Below are 19,881 nucleotides of genomic sequence, written 5' to 3'. Positions count from 1 at the left end.
CACTAACTGATTTCTTCATTATATTTTCAGTAGTGATATTATAATTACTTTCAATGAAACCCTAAGGATGCTTAATAATGCCAAAAACTGACCAGATACTAGATTTGAAGATCTGTAGTACCTTGAAATTTGGTCTTCATCGATGATAACCGTCTGAGCAAACAGGATACTGTTTATTGATAGTACTCCATAGGGTTTATCATTTGGTTGGATGGTGAAATGAACAATAGATGGATTAACCAAAACAGCATCTCCCTGCAACGTGTCCTTAAGAAGTATAATCTGAAAGGTTTCAGCAATTTCTGGTATGGCATCATCAAGGATCTTAAATTTCATGTACGCTTCATGAACTAGAGGTGGGAAAACGATAGTTGTATTTGGCTGTAGATCTAGGAAGTCTACATTAAGCTGTGCATGTGCTGTTAAATTCCCAGTTATGATGGCATAACTGACAGAGACTTCACCTTCATCAGGTCCAATTAATTTTCCACTGACATCCTTACCACGAACCACTTGAATTGTTACCACATCAGCCTCCTCTGGCACCATATAAGCACTCTGAACAAAACGCACAGGACTGTCATTTTTCTTAATATTAATTTGAACAGAATTTCTTGTGTGGTTGATTTCAGCTCCTCCCTCCACGCTCTTCAGATGAACACAAAACAATTCATCATTTTCAGGTACCTGGAAAAACAATATTAGCAACTGGGTGTAAGTCAAATTTCAAATACATGCAGAACACTTACTGAGAAATACATTTTGCAGAAAAAGGAAATAATACAAACTTTACAGCTCATTTCATATTAAAATAAACAGGAGATAAGTATTGCTTTTAACTTTGGCTGAAAATCCTTTCTTATGATTGAATGCTTCAATTTTCTAAACCATCCTTCTGTGTTCTGGCAATGTGAGAAAGGGTGGAAAGCCAAACAAAAGCAAAACAAAAACTAGGCAAGAATCAGAAAAAGCTAGATCTTTCCAACTTGAGACTGTGAGGAGATCCAAACTCTATTTCTGGAAGCCACCTCTATTTGGAAACAAATGTTCCTCCCAGTTATTTAGATATACCTTGATTTTCTGATGTTGGTACTGATTTACCTCTAAGCATGCCTGAGAAAATACAGGAACAACTTATGGTCACAACCTACCTTGGCCCATCCATTCCTATACAACTGGAAAAGGGTATATATTTCCTATGTTCTGACACACTCACACCCCCAGAGAAAATTTCCATTGCAAATCTGAGAAAGTGTTTTCTAGTGCTTAGCAACTAATTAGGCTTTGGCATTTCTACAAAATGACTGTTTGAAACTATATTTCAATTTTAGATATTTGTTCTCCAATATCTCATTCAGAGACAATAAAGAAAGGCTTATAAACTGTAAATTACAGAACTTAAGGATGAGATTTTTGCATTATGTTACTACATTTTATTCCATAAATCTTGATTTGCTAAACCTATTTAACTGAAAAATACAATTATTTTATTAATATATATGGGTAAAAAGTAATTACTAAAAACATATTCATGATCTTTACATCTCATTCCTGCTGTGGACTCCTGGAATCTAATATTATTTGCTTCTGAGAGGAATTCCTGACAAAATTACTTTTTTTTTTACTAATGGTAATATTCTGTGATAAAATTGACAAATCCGTTTCATGTACTTTTGTTTACTGAACTAAAAAGATCTGAAAACCCTGCTGTCCAATATTTCTTCTCTTTCACACTCATTTGTTAATTGGCCACCCTCAGATCCTTTTCTAGAGCTAAGAGAGTGGGCGTGCAACTGCCTTTATAGCTGATGCCAATTCTGTCCCTTGTTTGGCTTGTGGCGCTTAAACTTGCATAATGCTGTTGACTAATGCAGGGGGGGTTTGTCAGCGTGAGATCTGGAACCTCTCAGTCACCTCCCTCCTATACTGAGATAAAACACAGTCATTTTACCTTATTAGAATAGATGTTAACTGACATTTTGTTTAGTTCACTAATTAATATATACCATCTTGCACCATAAAAATCTATATTTAAGAGACAGTCAAAAGGTATCCATATTTGTAGTTGTAATTTACATCTTGATGTGTCATATAGATGGGTTATTCTGGAGTTCTTAATGGCACCACGATTGACCAATTAAAAAAAAACAGTCAAACTTCAAAGACAACTGTATAAAGGATTTCCAGTGCTGCTTTGCCTCTTTCATCTTCTCTTAACAAAGCTTCCATTACTCCTCACTAAAAACGGAAATGTATCCAATAAAATTACAATAAATGTAGTGCTGTGAAGATCAGATCTGCGGTCCCCTACTTCTGTAGGGAAAAGGCTCTCTAATTCAGAAAAATACTTGTTTCATGTTTTTTTCTAACTTCAGATCCTAAAAGCTCAAGCTAAGTTCTGAGAGTAACACTGGATTCTTGTGAATTCCATCATCATCATTACCATTAATAAAGGGTTTTTTACATAAAATTAACCTTTCATGTATGTCTGTGTAAGACTCACTGAGTGGACCTGCCACAGTTGTACAGATCAAACTATAAAAACCAGAACTTTGAGCACATTTCTCAGAGGACAGAAAATCAAATCCTCCCAGGAAGCCTACCAATTACTTTCTTTGTTTAAGTCACAGAATATTACATTTAATCTGAAGGAGATGCTTCTATATGCCAGTCTGTCACAGCCTCTTAACATTGAAAATATCAGAATAGATGTGGAAAACCACTTTTTAGAACTATGCAAAAAATTGCTTTAAAGTTGCCCACTTCTTAGACAGGCACTTTTTTGCTACCATTTTTTTATTGTGAATTTCCTTATTAAGTTGTTCTGTATCATATGTACTTATTTCGGTTCCCCTATTTCCCCCTCATCTTATTATAAATTAAAATATAAACAAACCAGTAAAGCATAAGAAAAAGTAAAATAATGACTTGAAAAGTGGAATGTTTTGTTTACTCTGAAACAGAAAGGCTTACAACATATGAACATTTTTTTTCAAAAACCAAACTAAAAATTGAAAATTTTCATCTATCACCTACTGTTCATGCTCTTCACAAGACTGCTTGTTTCTTTTAGGAATGTTACCTATTTTTTAGTATTTTTAAAAATACGTTTCTACCTTGAAACACATATATATATAAAAACATACAAAATTTTTCAACCTATTTTTTCCCTCTGAATATTCAATGTGTTATATTCTTTCTTTAGTGACAGACATGTCTGCTTTTCACATAAGTGAGAGCCCATTGAGTTAACAAACAATAAACTAGATTCTTAAGCACTTTTGACTGAAGGCAGAGGAGCTGCACTGGGATCACTGAGGATGTAATCAAAAATGCATTATGTAAGCAATGTTATGATCAGGTTCCTTTTGCCTAAACAAATAATAAAGACAGAAAGGATAGCCTGAATTTGCAAGGCACACGATTAAGGAAAAGCAGAGCTCATTTAAATAGAAATACAAAAAAGTTAAATATAGACAGGACAGTCTAATAGGTAAACCTGCATCTCATTCAATACCACCACCCTTGGCCATACAACAAGGACCTCAGTATTCCATTTGGAAAAAAAAAGTATAGTGCTTCCCTGATTATTTATACGTTTACACCAGAAGCACCTCACAGGTCTAGTCAGAGTGGCCAGAATATGTTCAGAAACTAAAAATACCCACTGATGACAATTAAAGAAGTAGCATTAGAAGGAGTAAAAATAAGAGTCCACACAGCCAAAATTTAACCTCACTTTATTAAAGCAAAAGCACTTTTAAACTTATTTAAATCAAGCATTTTTGTAACTTCTTACTCTAAGTCTTTTCAAAACAGCAGTTAACCTTCTACATATCCAAACCAAAAATGAAGACAGCTTGTTCTTACCTGATCATCAAGAACTGTTAAATTATAAATCAGCTTTGATGTCCCAGGGGTAAACGTAATATTTCCCCTAGCTGGACTTAAGTCTTCTTCAGCTGGGTTTGGTCCACCTTCTATCTGCAAAGAATTAATTTTTAGGATCATAAACATATAAAGCAGGAATATAAATCTAGTACAAGTGTAATAATAAATACCTTATGAAATGTGTAACTTACAACTATCTATTCAGTCATCTCCTGCTCATAGGCACACATCAAGCCTAAGGCATTCATCTGCTCTTTTTTGGCAGATGGAGTAAGTTAGAGTAACCACTCTGATGAAATTACGTGTTGCCAGAAAAAGACGAAGAAAACTACTTCCATATAGGTCTGAAGACTCTTTAAAATCTACTGATGCATAACTGACTCTTCTACGTAACAGAAAAGATATTAATTCTTACTTAATTTAAATCACTAATATTTCATAATAAGTTCCAAGATAAAATAACAGCAGTTACTGGTTTTGTGTCCTTTCTATCTTAACTATCTATCTTAACTTGTGATGTTAAGGAAACTACAGTTAATACTGAAACCTAAAAGATTAGGAAGACCCTTAGAGGGAATAATTGTGTGTGTGTGTGTGTTTAAATCATGCAAGTTTTTTTCAACATATGTATATAAACTACACTGTGAGATGGACCTGAATAATTGTGCAGATAGTAATATTTATTGGACCTTAAACCAAACATCTGCAATAAATTACACATAGAATCTCATGCTGTACATTAACTATACATGCTGTATTGCTCACGCAATCAAATCCACTACAAATCTTTTGAGATTTTGACAGGTCTAGATTAAACACTTGATGACATTTTAGACCAGACAACTGATCAAGAAATATCCATATGAAAGAATTTACATGTAATTTTAAAGTACGTAATAGAATTAGAGCTAGATAGGGGGGAAAAAACAGCAAAAAACAATAAAGGCAGTAACTTATTCACTTTCAAATCAAGTATACAGATAATGGCCTAAATATTCAACATGAGTAATTATTCTGAAAGGCTTAAGTTTCTGGTAATTCAAACTGCCATCTTACAGATACAGAATTTCACAAAATACTGAGCTGTCACACAGGTTCAAAGTTGGCACAAGTATCAGAGTCACTCACATTGTTATTTGTAAAATATAAATTTTAAAGAAATATTAAATACATCTATTAGACAATTAATACACATTGTTTTCTAGTAATACCAACTAATGCTGCCTCAGATATCTTCCTAAATGACAGAGAATACTGTTTCCTCTAATATCTCTTAATTTTTTTTCACATTAAAGCCTGACAATTAAAATTTGTTCCATTTGACAGGAACTATCTTTCCATTTTATGAAACAGATTTAACAAATGTAGCCATAGGCATTTTGCCCCTCTTTCACTTCAGTAAACACTTTGATGAGTTATGATTATCTCACAGTTTTATCCAACAGACTAATGTATGAAGTCTTTTTGATAAACTCACCTCAAAAGTTACGATGACCGTCCCGTAGGTTCCCCTCTCCCTAATTAAAGTGAGAGGCACAGATTCATTTCTGCCCCTGGGCTCATTCACTGTGATTAAGGCAGACTAATGAGGAAGAAAAGGGACAGGCAATCAGGCACAGATCAAATATCACAAGCAGAAGGAAGAAACTGTTACCATAGAAATACCAAACTCCCACAGACAAGTTAATCCAATCTGCAAACCAGTCCACTTATGGCATACATCTCCTAGCAACCAATTAGTTCAGCTAATAAAAAGCTTGAAAGATTGCAGATAAAAAAAAATGATCATAAGTTATGCAAGTAGTGTTTTGGAATTTTTTTATATAAATTAACATAGTCAATATACACAGCACTGGCAAATTAGCATTGTTATTTATAGGAGCTCCTAAAACCATTAAAAATAGTTTTTCTCCATTAAAAAGTACTTTACTAGATAACTAGCTATAAAGGGACTCTGTCTATCAAGCTATTGTAGCTGAAAGATTTCAAAGAACTACAGCAATTGAGGGAGCAGCATGGTTTAGTACTATGGTGCTAAAAATTTCTCACGTTCTTGTACTTTGTCAGGAAAGTCCTCTACAAAGATTACACTGCCATTCTACTGGCAGGAAGGCATAGTATCTCGTTCTGCTAACACAAACTCTGCATTCTGCAAATATCCTCCAACCACTTGAGTCACACCACTGTCTTGTCACAGAAAGTGTCATACAATGCATATTATCATGACACTGTTCTCTCAGCTTGAGAGTTAAGTATAAAATTGCTCACTGAAGATGGGAAAATCTATATATATTCTCAAGATTTCCAAATCTCATCTTCGACTTCCCTATGGTATTATTCCTCACTTCTTCCCTATTTTATGTAGATCTCAACTTACAGATGAGGGGTGGTGGGACTGAACAACTTTTTAAAAGTTTTGTATTTAAGATAAGCAACACATATTCATCCAAGTGTGAGGGTGTCAGGCTATGTCTCAAAACAAAAAAAGCATATAGAAGTATTAAAGTTCTATATATGTATGAATTACATACATATGTATGAATTACCTCCAGAGTTGTTTTCAAAGATGTAATTCAGAATCAGTTTTCAAGGGATTCACTTGAATAACTAAACAGCATCTTTGACAATTTCACCTTTATGTTTTCTAAAATTTTCACATATACCACATAAAAAGCCATACCATGTTAAAAGAAATTATTCCAAAGGCATTGTCATTTGATAAGATTGTTACAGTGACAGATTTGGGTGAGCCAAGCTTTATTCCTGGAGATGGTTTCTAAAACAAAACAAAGTAAGCTGTTAAATATGGTGATGGGCAAAAAATACACATTTTGATTTTACTGTCTTTTAAGAATAAATATTAGCTTATAAGAAGTTGTATGTCTTTTTATTATATATTACAATGAAAAATTATTAAAAGCAACAGAATGCACAAAATAATTCTTAATTATTGAGGAAATACACAATGCAGTGTACAACAAAGTTCTTGAAACAAATTCTGTAAATGATTAATGATAATTTGGCAATTATTAAAGACACCATAGCAATGGGTACCTAGGTATGAAGCATGTAGCACTGTCAGGAACTCCAAAGTTGTTCTTTTTTTTCCCTAACATTTGTATAAAACTGAAACTTTGAAGCTGTTATGAAGCTGAAATATCAGCTAAAGGAAACAAATCTTTATGTGTTACAAAAATCAGCTAACTTCACAGATCTGAGGAATAAGGAAAGGAAAATACACATTTTTATATTCACTGTAAACATTCCCTGAGATGCATAGTAATTGGCAATGAAGTATAAAATTTATCTTTACTGAACCGGTAACAAACTTAGTCACAAACTGTTACCTAAAAAAACTTCTCTAGTAGCATGACTCCTATGAGACACAACAATACAAAGAGATTTACTGTTAACTATTTAAAAATTTTTTGTTTCGTTTTCGGTAAGTCTTGTTTACCCTCTGCTTCTGGAGGACTCAAAGTCATCCTCTTTGTTTCGCTACTTCTGCCCTCTCTTCCAGGTACAGTCTATGCAGGAAAACAGGAAAGGCTGCGAGTCTCTTCACAATCTAACTCTTCTGGGTTCTAGTACACATGTTTAGAGCTGAATGCAGTGCCTGCTGAAGTTTCAGGCTATGTCTATACTACGTCTATACATCACACAGACACCCAGAGGAATGGCAAAACCTTTTAAAGAGCAGTAAGCACCATTTTAGCTAGTCTCCAGGTTTATGTTCTTACTCACTAGAATTCGGACTCACAAGCAGTACAGCTACATTGAAAGCTACGGGATATCACTCATTTGTGTCCGATTACCCACTATTTTCTGGAGAACAGCTGAAAACTTGAGACTTACCAGTAGTGTCAAATAAAATGTGAATGTCTCATCAGCTTCCGGAAGATCATCATCACAGACAGCTATGTACACTGTTCGGTTTGTTCCTGTATCAGGTATAAATGCAGCTGCATATGTGTCAAAAAAGTCTCCTGTGTCTTCTCCATCAATCTGCAATAAACACAAAACTGAATGTCATTTCCTTCTTTCCCCACTATCTTCTATATTTTTCTGGACTCATTTAACAGGCTTCATACAGTGTTCTTTGCACTGCAGTTTCCCCTGCTGTCATACAGTTAATTTCTGGACAGAAGGTACACATACTAGTCCCTTGTATCCCTGCTGAGTCATCAAGAAAAGACAGAAAACAAAACAAAACACGACACTTTATTCAGAACCATTTATGACTTCTTGCCTTGCAGCTGGGTATCTTTTGCATAATGCACCATATGACGGGATTTTTAATGGGAAAGCTATTCCTAGCACAAATTTGTGTATCTCATAACACCCTACCTGAATTAAACTTATCTTACAATATAACTGCCCTCTGCCTTCCTGTCTCACTCTAGGGACTGGAAGGGGGCCTAGGCCTTTAACATAGATTAACACTGTGATTACCAAAGCTGGCAAGATGGAATCTTCCGTAACAAACAGCCCTGCCTTCATTTCAGTCAACAAAAGAAAATTCCACTGATTCCACTGTAATTAAGGTTAGAGGAGAGATTACAACGGCAGTCATGTCAGGACAGCAAAGGGACCAGGTTACGTTTACAGTTGGAAGCTGAAACTAAATGGAGAGAAGCAACTGAACCAGCATAGCTGCCACACCTGGAACTACCAGCCTTGTAAGCGCTAAAGGTTTGAATGAATCACTGTGGAAAAGGCTGTTTGTTGTTTGAGAACAGTGAAATTAGAAGTTCAGTGAAGAGGCAAGTATAGAAGGTATTTTTGACTCTCACCTATCATCAGATATATTAGCAACTACTTTTTATGTATCTGAGCCAACACTAGACTTACCAAACAGGTCTTACAAAAACAGGCAACAAACATCTTCCTAAAAGAGCTGCTCAAAATATTCATGTTAGAAACAAATTTTGGAATTTCAGGTCTTTAATGAGGAAATCAAGTTACTCTACTTGTTACACCAGTAAAGACCACTAATTTCAAAGTACAATCACATTTTCACAAGGTTTTCTCCTCAGATGTTAATGAAGTGTGAAAACACCACAGATCAATGTTTATTCCTTGTAATTTCTAAGACAAATAATTTTCATATTGAGTTACAGGAGAATGAAATATTGTGCAGGAACATAGATAATTTCTTTTCTCTACAGACTGTAGAAATTCATAAGCAGTACACCTTCTCCGGTACACTGCTGTGTTCTCATGTGGTACTCATAGAACCTTATTCCACATACATATAGTAAAGCACATTCTAAGGGGTTTAAACTTTTCAAGGGAATACGATCAAGATCATACTTAGTAACAGCAAAGAAATACAGGAAATAATGAAAAACTACTGTAATTCTGATCTCCAAATGAATTGAACAATCTAACTTTTAAAATTCATATGGAAATCTGACTCAAACAGTAAAGTTGTATTAAATTGCAGGTTCTACAGTAACCTAGATTAAGTTAAAAATGGTATACATCCACACTTTCAGCATGAGCTCACAGCCACAACGAAAATTAAACAAGCATATCAGTCTGGACTTCTACCTGAGCAGTAAGAGCTGGCTCCTTGAGACATTTATATCATTATTTTGACAATACTGATGCAGCCAATAGGAATTTACTCAGTTACAGAAACTGGGTGTTGCTTCTTCAAAGTTAAGCATTGTGCCTGTGAAATAACACCCTCGTTTTTACTGGCCTGATAAAAACAGGCAACATCCAAAACTTCAGAAAGATATTAATATTTACTGAGATTATAACTGGCAAAGTCTCTTACCGACACAATTGCTGTGATGTTAGCAGGCTTTCCTGTCCTTTCAATTACAAGACGTATAACAGTTGTACTTGTCTCATTAACTACAAATTCTGTTTGTCCACTGAACCTCACTTCTGTTTCTCCAGATGTGAAATGAATGAGTAATGCTAAAAGCAAATAAACTGATGAAGAAGCAGCGGGCATCCCTATAGAAAAAGAAAAGAATAATTAGAAATAAATTGTGAATCTAAAATGCGTAAAACATTCCTGGTCGACCTTACCAATCCAGTCAACCCTTCCCAACCCTTAAAATTATATGATTATCTTGCGAGCTTCAGAAACGAGACGAAAACATGCATGGGTCTCAGCTATAATCAAGTCAGATAGTATAATTATCATCTACATCTAATTATATTTGCATAATTTTCATCTAGTGATTTTCTAGACATTATTTATCAACTTTTTTCAAGTGGAGGAATAAGTAGCTTCTTCTAAGAAAAAACAGTGACATTGCCACAATTACTTTCATTTTCAACCAACAAATAATTATCTTAAAGGCTGACAGTTCTATTTCCACTTTCTTTGCTCTTGATTCTCTTTAGAAATAAATATGAAATGGCAGGAAAGGTGAAGGGTTGGATGTTTGTAGTCATCCGAGAGACCATCTTCTGACATCTTATGGACCATGAAATGTTCTTAAACATTTGCATATTTACTTGAGATTCTTTTCACTGCTCCTCTTATCTCATGATCCTTCCATGTTTTCTTGTCATGAAGAATCACTCTGGCACATTTTAATGCCATTGTATCCTTTTGTACTGCCAGATTTTTAGTTTTTTACCTCATTCTGCACAATGTTAAGTTTTCTTTTCTGTTAGGGTAACACAACTTAAAACTAAGGTGGTTTATTTCTCTTACATCAGAGTCGAGTTGTGTAATGCAAAATACAAGTTTACGTTCCAGTGAAGTTATCAGGTGATGATACTGTGAAAGACACATTTTTAAGAGGCTCTGGCGTGATGAATTAGAAACAGCTGCTATCTTATGCAGAGGCTCATATTGTATAGTGCAGACCAGAACTGAAATCTTGGATGCTGGATGCAGCAGGTTTCTGTCATATGAATCTAAGAAATTTTTGAACAAACCAAGAGAACAAGTTGTGTTCTAAACACCCAAAAGCATTACATCATGGGTCTTTAATGAAATGTGTTCTTTCAGCAACTTTCTTTTAATCTCTTGTCACTATTTTATAATGTTACCTTTTTTAAATTTCTGTACAAAAGATACAAACAATATTTGTGTAATTATATGTATAAATAAAATGTCACTTTACTTAAAATTATATCTGCAAGTGCTGTGCTTAGACAAATCTGGTCAATGATGGCTGGATAAACTGTGCAGAATGCATTGCATTAGTATTTGCATGTCAGTAATATTTAAGCTCAGCCACATTTGCAAAGCACTTGTTTTCATTATTTATGAGTGACAGTAAATGAATATTTAGTCATAAATCATCAGTGAAACAGAAAATGTCATGCATATATTGGAAGTTTTCATTTTTTCATAAAGTGTGTGCCAAATTTGTAATCAGGATACACTTGAGGACCATTACAGATACTGAGTGGTTTTTGTATGCAGTCAGCTTTAATCTTGCACTGAACAGAGAATAAGATAGCCTTCAGACCACTAAAATTAACACAGCTTCAGAAAGACTTCAACACTTTGATGCATCTTACAGTAAATTCTGTGTGGGCAAGGGTTAATTTTATGTTGTGAGGACTTCAAATAAACTGCTTTCAGGCAAGTTACAGAAAAAAATTATCCACAGACATGACATATTAACTAATTATAAGTTGGAAATACAGTCAAGAAAATTATCAGTGTGTCTCAGAATTCCTACAAGCAAAGTGTGATGGCAAAATTAGCCAATTTTAAATACTTGTAATAAAAAATGTTCACTTAGCTTTACTGAACATCACAGAGGGAACAGGCAAGCAATGAAATTAAGTGCAAAAAATCAGGACTAACCATTTTCCCTATTAAAACAATACATTTTACAACCTATTTGAACAGTGTTTTGTTATTTCCAGCAAAAATGTCACACAGTAAAATAATTTTGCTGCAGAATTACACATTTACATAAACTTTTATTACCATGAACAGTCCTTCAAGATACCCATGGCTCTTACTGAGCATGAAATCTGTTACAGACTTTCAGGAGAAATGCTTGATTCCTACTTATCTAATCAGCAATTCTAATGCAGAAAAAGCTGACAGTAGGAATTGAAGACAAAATATATAAACATAAACCCCCTGGGATTTAAAATTATCAGCATTTACAAAGCTGATTATATTAACTTGCAAGATGGTTTGGGGTTTTTTTATGTTGAACTGCTCTGAAAAATACAGACCTTCAAGCTGGAAAGAGAACAGTTGTCTAACCTTTGTAAACTGTGGGACAATTACACTGTCTGCAGATGCAGGCATCATCCATACTAAACTGAGGAATTCGTTGACCTTTTCGCTTCAGCTGTTACCTTGTCATAGACTTTGCAAATATCTTCCCACGGTACATCCTTCTAGTAAATAATACTGAAAACATGATCCTTAAGGGCAAGATTACAAAGTTTAGAATTACTTGAATTCTATTACTTCTACTAGAGAGCATTCTAAAACTATAGGATTACCCCTGTGGAACAAGAGAGGTTTCACAATCATACCATCAATTATTTAGCTGGTGTGTATTCTTCCTTGTTACATTATTTGTACTAAGATTTACTTTGCACAGCCTGCCAAAAGTAGTTTTTACTCTGTTTATATAAACGCAATCCTGAAAACCATGATTACTTTGAAAATTTATATAATATGGTAAAAATAACATAAATCAAGACTTAGAGAATGCAGAACAAATTTATTCAAATAGCCAAAAAGTATTATAGGTCACAGTATTTTACTTCATTAAATAAGAACTCATTTTGTACACTAAATTCCTACATAAATCTACATGGGAACACAATTTGTTCCTATTAACTGCATTGTATAAAGTTTAGCAGAAACCTTTGCAAGCTCAGGGATTAAAAGATGGCTCTTCCCCATCTCCTTCATCCCAGTATATCACTGGCGAGTTTTTTGTGTTTTTTTTTCCAAATGAAGCTGAAATTCTAGTCCTTGTTCACTGCTAAATTTTGGTAAACTATGCATTTGGTCATCAAACACTCCCCTCTGCTTCAGCTAAGTATTATTGAGTACAGTTTTTGCAATCCAGAATACTCAGTCAGACTGTAAAATAGATTAATGAGTCAAAGTCATTTAAGTGCTTTTGAAACAACAATCAGCAATGGAATATTATATGTCTTCAGAGTATGTAAAAGTCAACGGACCAACTATTCTGTTACCGTGTTCTGACTAAAGCCATTTCAAATAATGACTTGTAGTATTGGTGGTAGTTTAAAGCAATGACATACTGAGGCCTAGATGACATTTGTAAGGGGTTTATAATAAAAGTTTCTGGCATAAAACCAAAAGAAAGCACCTCAGAAAAAAACCCCACATTCTTCAATAATATAATTTTAAAAAAGGAAATCTAACTCAGAATTCCGAGTCATGATCCCTAACTGACATTTTCCTTTTAGTCTGTGTCTTATGGCGCTTTCTGAAGTGCATCTGTGTTTCTCCCAAAACCACAGAATTTTAGTGTAGAACCCAGCAGACTATATACTGATTGCACACAGTAATTTCCACAGTAATGTCACAAACTATGTGAGGAATACCATTTCAATCTGTTGCTCAGTTGGAGCCAAGAAGAGATAGGCTTATAAAACTGGCATTTCTTGTAACTGATGGATCACCAGGATTAGCTTGCTTTTTCTGCTTAGTTTCTGGAGCAAATTTCAGATGAAAATGTTAAAGTTTATAAAGAATGAGTGATCTTTTCTGTGAACTTCTGTAAAGAATGAGAAATATTTTCTGCACGTTCTTACACTGGCTTCTATGCTTAATAAATCAAAACCCTTAAGAATGAAAAAAGATTATTTTCCTGGCTGTTTTCACTAAAGGGTGAAGGAACCTACAGACTAGTGGCACATGGAGAGATCAAGAAAGGAAATGAAAGGGCTGTGAAAGATTCCAAATCTGAAATGAAGTGAGTGTAGAATGCCAGATATGGAACGGAGAATGGCAAGAGAAAGGGGAGTTCACTAACAAAGCAGCAGATGGAATGAGGTCTTAAGTACCCTGTACCTCAAACTTGCCATGGCTGCCCAGGTGAAGAAACAAGCTGGTATGCTGAAGCAGCACCTCTCGCACCCAGCAGCTGCAACTTGATTACCACCCCTCATCTTCACACAACTCATTGTAGATTTCTAAAGTCCGTGGACACAGCACAGCAGAGCAAGTGTAAAGCCTAGTGCACTTTTCACTGCCTGTCCTTCCCTACTCCCCGTGATTACAAATACCCAGCCAAGTAGAACATTCAAAAACTAGCATGCCTAGTAGTTTGCATTGAGTACAGCATTACAGCCATCAATGGTTGCCAGAGAGAAGTCTATTCACAGCAGAGATGTCAGCACCCAGCAGCATCTTTGGCTGAATACAATGGGAGAGAGATACATGTGCTCTTTCATATGTAAAGAGGAGATTCTCTGTAGTACACAGGAACAGCACAGAGCAAGAAGTTTCACAAGGTTGCTGCCCTTGCTGCACCTGTGTAGAAACATTAAAAAAACTGCATGTTTTCAGCAGTTTTATTTCAGGCATTCTCAGAACCACTGAAATTTACAACAGTATTGGAGAACAACCCAGGAAAACTGCAGGAATTTTAAAAACTTTGATTTACTAAACTTATTTCTATGTTGTCATGACCCCAAATTAAGAGATAAATACTTTATTTCAGACTAGGGGTTTCTTTGCCTCAAAGTTCCCACAGTTCACACATATGCAAAGGAGGACACAACAGCTGTGTATGTAAAACCTAGCACTTTGATAGTAGGTGTTACCCAAGTCTGCTCAGTTCGTTGTTCCTTTTTTAGTTTGGGTTTTTTCATTTAGATGTGGGATAAGTAAGTCTCTCATTCCAAGCGAGACTAGAAAAGAGTGTTGCAAAGATACCATTTCAAAACTATGTCCTCCTATATCCTTTTTTTTTGCCTTCAACGTGCTTCAAGGTGGATAAAGCATGAGAATTATAGTAAGCCACTACAAGCACTGCTTTGCTTGCACTCCTGGACTGCACTAATAGTTGCAGCACTTGTGGCAAGAGTCCATCGCACCTATTTCCATGCATGTTATTCAGTGTCACCAGACGTCTTTGCTTCCAGTCTTTCTCTAGTGTTTCCTGTCTTCCACTACACTACAAAGACATTCCAGGTACCTGTCCATCATCCCACATCTTATTAACATTGGAAAGTCCTAGCCAAAGCACAAATGCAGACTACTAGGTGCTGAAAATCCCTTGATGCAGCTTTCATTGTCCTGAAGTTTTTGGGCTCAGCTGCTTACTTAACTACTCGCTACTGTTGCCATGACAGAACAGCACCGCTGTTCAACCTCAGGTGCTAAGATTTATCTGCATTTCAGATTAATGATGCTAACATCAGTCAATGATTCTCCTGACTGTTTGCTTTCTCACAGTTGCAATATTTTTGAAAGATCTTGTTATCTGTGACAGTCTGTGTCACTGGGAATGGTCAATTTAATGTAACCTGAACACCTCCATACGAAAATTCTTGCTCATTCAATTACGTTCCCTTGAAAAAGGCACAACCGTCCAACACAGACATCTCGTCCTAAGGAAGAAAAGATGCTTAAAGCTGCCTGCCACTGTATTTGTATTTACTAGTCAGAAAGGTAAATCTATCATCACAGCCAGGAACCAATACTGAAGGTGGTAAATCTGCAAGCCAAAGCCAAGACAGAGGCCTGATGAGAAATCCAAATAATCTCATCCCATTATTAGAGGTCACTGAGAGGTAAAAAGTGTAATAAACCCAGAGTACCCCTTGTAGTTTTTCTGGCAGCTTCTTTTCACTTTGTCAGAAGAATTTGATTGGATCAAAACTATATCCCTAAATTTTGCTCTAGAGCATGTAATCATCATTGGAGAACCAACTTTTATATCTTAAGCCAGGTAATGCTAAAGGCTTTCTGAGGTAACTGCCTGCTCTGCCTCTTCTAATTCTGATCAGGGAATGAAGGGCAAAGCTCTAAAGCAGTGTTGAATCCACTGCATCTGTTTGCCAGCAGCCAGCAGAGACAACACAAGCCTTTTCTACAAACATCTGCAGTTACCTTATAATTTGCTGGTCAAACGAGAACCCAGACAATAATTTTGTCTAGCTGCAAGATACAGATTATTTTTACCCAGAGTACCTCTGGTGAAATGACTCGGAGTTACTAAGGTTGCTTTACATGTAGAACAGAGATTGGAGTAAACAAACAGCTGAAATCTACTAATTAACAATGTTAAGAAATACACCGTTAGGAATCTGAATTTGCTTTAATTTGTACTAACAAAACAACACTGATTTCAGTTACAGAACTTCTCATTTATCTCATGCAACTGATAAGAATCTGTCCATATATAGTTATAACTATACATTGTAAATAAACAGATATTATTTTGGAATAGTTCCACTTAGCATATAGTATAGGTTTAAGCAAAAGGTAAATCTAGTTTTAAGGTCCACACTGGAAATCCTTTTCCATCTATACAGTTCTAATGAAAAGAGCAGATACCTCTCACCAATAGAAATTATTTTACAAGGTTTTCCAGAACCAGAGTCTGGCTTTTTACCTAGACATTTTGCTCCAAGTAGAGCTTGAGACACTATATGGACTCTCATCCTCCCTCAAATGGTTGTTTTCGGGTTTTTTTGTGGTGTTTCCACCCCCACCCCCCCCAAAAAAAAAGCAAACAGATTTAAAAAAATAAACAACCAAACAAAACCAAAAGCAAACAACCCAGCCATGAAGATACTTAGCACTCCCAACTCATGCTTATTGCAGAAGTAACCACACGACTGAGCCTGCCACAGGATCAGGCTTTTACACAGATGGAACCAGAAATCCAGCTGAGGAAGGTCTGCAGGCTTCAGTGAGGAACACCAACTAATTCTACTTCAGTAAAGATCTGGAGTTTCACAATAATTTCCATTTGTATCTCTACTTCAGAGGTTTCTCACACGTCCTTGACACTTTTAGAACTACCGTATCTTCAAATATCTAGTACTTGTCCTGAATGAAGTGCTGTAGCCTGAATGAATAGCATCTATCGGAAAAAGTAATTACGGGCTTTGGCACTATAGTGGTTATTTCTCTCGTACTTAAAACCAAAAACATAACAACCTGTTTTGCAATAGGGCTTCACACATAATAATCTTGCAAGAAAAAAATAAATGTATGGTATGGAACTGTAAATTACAGCCTTATGGTGGGGATTAGATGGCATTATTTCAGGTATACTGACAGAATAATTATTGCTATCCACAGTAGATTCTTAGAAGTTAACACACATGTATGAGCCAAATAGAATTTTAATGTGTTGCCTAATTATGTGGATAATTCTGTCAGTTATTCTTGAGTTCTATGCATTATTAAACATGAAAATTTAAAACTTATATCAAAACAAGCCTTCATTTCTGCAATTAAATGTATTCATTTTTATCAGATTGCAGCAAATGTTTGTTTTATTATTTTTATATTATATTATAGTCCCTCCGAAGACTTTTGTAGAAGTAAAAATATATTTGTATAGAGAAGACGGTTAGCATGGGGTCATCACTTTAATCCTTACTGTGAATTAATCTCTTAAATCTGGGCAATCTGTTTTTTAAATAAAACGCTTGATAAAGTATTTATGTGGTGAAGAGAACTCCCCAAGCAAAATTTGTTTGGGTTCAGAGACTTCTCACACTACTTTTATCCTGTATTGTGCTTTCCTTGGCTTTCTAAACCTTTTAACCTATGTGACAATTTAATAATCACTATTTAATAATTATAATCATTCCCTTATTAACTGAGTATTTCTTTTCATTCTTCTAAGGCACCCTGTAGTTCAAGACAAGGAAATCTCTTTGTTGATTAGTTATTTAAGACCAGCAACAATAACTATGCTGGAAAGAAAGGTGCTTTGAGAGGATTACACAGAGCTAGTTCTCAACAGCACCAAGCCAAGAGCAGCAAATTACAAACCCAAGTACTTCATTGCATGTAACCAAATTGGCTGGTTGAAATGCTAATTGCCTTTCAGCAGAGCTAAAGGCAGACAGGGGACCCTGTGCTTCAGAGAATGACATGCATTTTTTACCCCACTTCTGTACCATTGTCTTGCTGAGAATTATTCAAAATCTATTCATAAAGGTAGCTCTTTTCCTAACCTTTAAAAATGTGGGAAATTACTAAAGCTCTGACCAATACCTCAGTTCTGTTAGTCTGCCAAACCCATAACAGATGGCTGAATTAAGGCCATGTTAAATCCTTAATGAAGCAAAGCCTGAAACAGTTCAGAGCAGTAACATATTGGACCAGTCCAGGATAAGTGACTGGGGAGAAGGAAGTTTCTTTTGCCATCTGAAAATGAGAATCATAACTGTACCATAACTAATAAATCTATACTAGATACAAAATGAGATAACCAAAAAAAACAACTCTTGGTATATAAAAAATTATTACTATAACACTCTAGAGGAAATTCTGTTCTCAACTGGCTAAAAAATGCACAAACAAAAGCTGCGATGAGCATGGGAACTATCTTCTCTGTTGTTTAAATTTGCCAGAGGAATTTAACCTGTCAAATAAGCCTGTTTAAATAAGTATAACTTCATCTAAATGGCAACCTTGTTTTGGACTTACAAATTATTTCAGTAAAAGGAATTTAAACAACTTTAACTATTTTTACAGGAAATATGCATAATCCAATCTATGAAACAATGTTTTTCATATTCTAAGCCTATTTTAGAACTCCTGGTTTCCAAATTCTTTCCACAAACAGCCACAAGTTCTCATGTATGGTGTAAATTCAATCTTGAAAATGTGTATTGACGCAAAATATTTTCCAGTTACATTACTCACTCAAAAATTAGGCAAATGAGGCATGTGTGATTCAATATTTTTTTCCAGAGTAAAAATGTTAGAGTGGGTCCACCTGGAATAAGAGAAATGGCCTCTAACACTGATCCTTCCTGTCAATCGTTTTTTTCTAAGAAACAATAATTTAACTCCCACCAGATAGACATAATTCTTGAATTTCTGGAACTATGACAAATGCCTACAATCGACAGCAATGGTTCTGTAAGTTTTGATTTGATGATGTAGATGTTATATAGCATCAAAAGTCTTCATACACACTGAAAGAATTCAGATATTGTCTACGCTTACTTCTAGTGAGGAAAAGTGTTATATTCACCATTACATACAGCAGTGACTATACCTAAATTGGAGAGTCTTGTAAAGCTGCAAAGGCAAGCACAGTTTCTACAAATGAGTAAAATCAGTCTGTAGGATTACACATGTAAAAATAGTTATGTATGTGATTATATCTGTAGGAGGTGAAGGCCTAATACTCCCTGAGAAATTTCACGTTCTTGGTATTTCTTGCCTACCTACATTTTTGTACTTCTTAGTGAACAACCAAACTGACCCAATACCAAGAACAAACTGGAAGAGGCTGGCCAAGAAAGAAAAAAAAATAATCAGAGATCAGGGTTATCCAGCAATAAAATGCAGCTAAATTGCATCAGATAATCTATCTCAAATAACAGAAGTCAGATATACAACTTATGGTTTTGATGATTCCAAAACCACCTGAGGCTAAAAAACTTCAAATGTAGTTGAGATAAATTGTAAATCTCCCTTTCTTTGAAGTGTGATGGAAAGGCATACTTTTCCATCAAGTTTTTCATGAAACATTCTAAAATTTTAATTTTGTTTAGCTTATAGAACACTGTTATATACTGTTAAAAATTCAGTAATTAGTAATCATCTCATGGTTACCATGTTATGTAACAGTATCAAAGGTGATTTGTGGCTCATCAATATTCTTCTCCCAAACTGCCATAAACTGTTTGTATCCCATGACTAAGATCCTTACAGACCTCTGTAGTAGTATTCTTTTTTAGCGCTGTACATTAAAGTTTTATGCTTTCATAGGTTTTCCAATAGTTCAGTTTCAGCCATCATACTCACATGTTAAGTAAAATATGCACGTAAGCTTTTGCAGACTTAAGCACTCT

The 19,881-nt window shown here is 35.2% G+C and overlaps 1 protein-coding gene across 1 annotated transcript in view; it reads right to left on the bottom strand.

Moving 5' to 3' along the window:
* ADGRV1 (adhesion G protein-coupled receptor V1) overlaps positions 1 to 19,881 on the bottom strand; it is a 290,872-nt gene that overhangs the window by 269,303 nt on the left and 1,688 nt on the right. The window contains 6 exon segments of the mRNA XM_037372734.1: positions 122 to 687; positions 3,871 to 3,980; positions 5,365 to 5,473; positions 6,572 to 6,667; positions 7,747 to 7,896; positions 9,677 to 9,861. Of these exon segments, the coding sequence (XP_037228631.1) occupies positions 122 to 687; positions 3,871 to 3,980; positions 5,365 to 5,473; positions 6,572 to 6,667; positions 7,747 to 7,896; positions 9,677 to 9,861 (1,216 nt within the window).

The sequence above is a fragment of the Falco rusticolus genome, chromosome Z (genome assembly GCF_015220075.1).
Source record: "Falco rusticolus isolate bFalRus1 chromosome Z, bFalRus1.pri, whole genome shotgun sequence".
Taxonomy (NCBI): Eukaryota; Metazoa; Chordata; class Aves; order Falconiformes; family Falconidae; genus Falco; species Falco rusticolus.
Note: the sequence above shows the minus strand (reverse complement) of the source record. Positions and strands in the feature narration are given on the sequence as shown.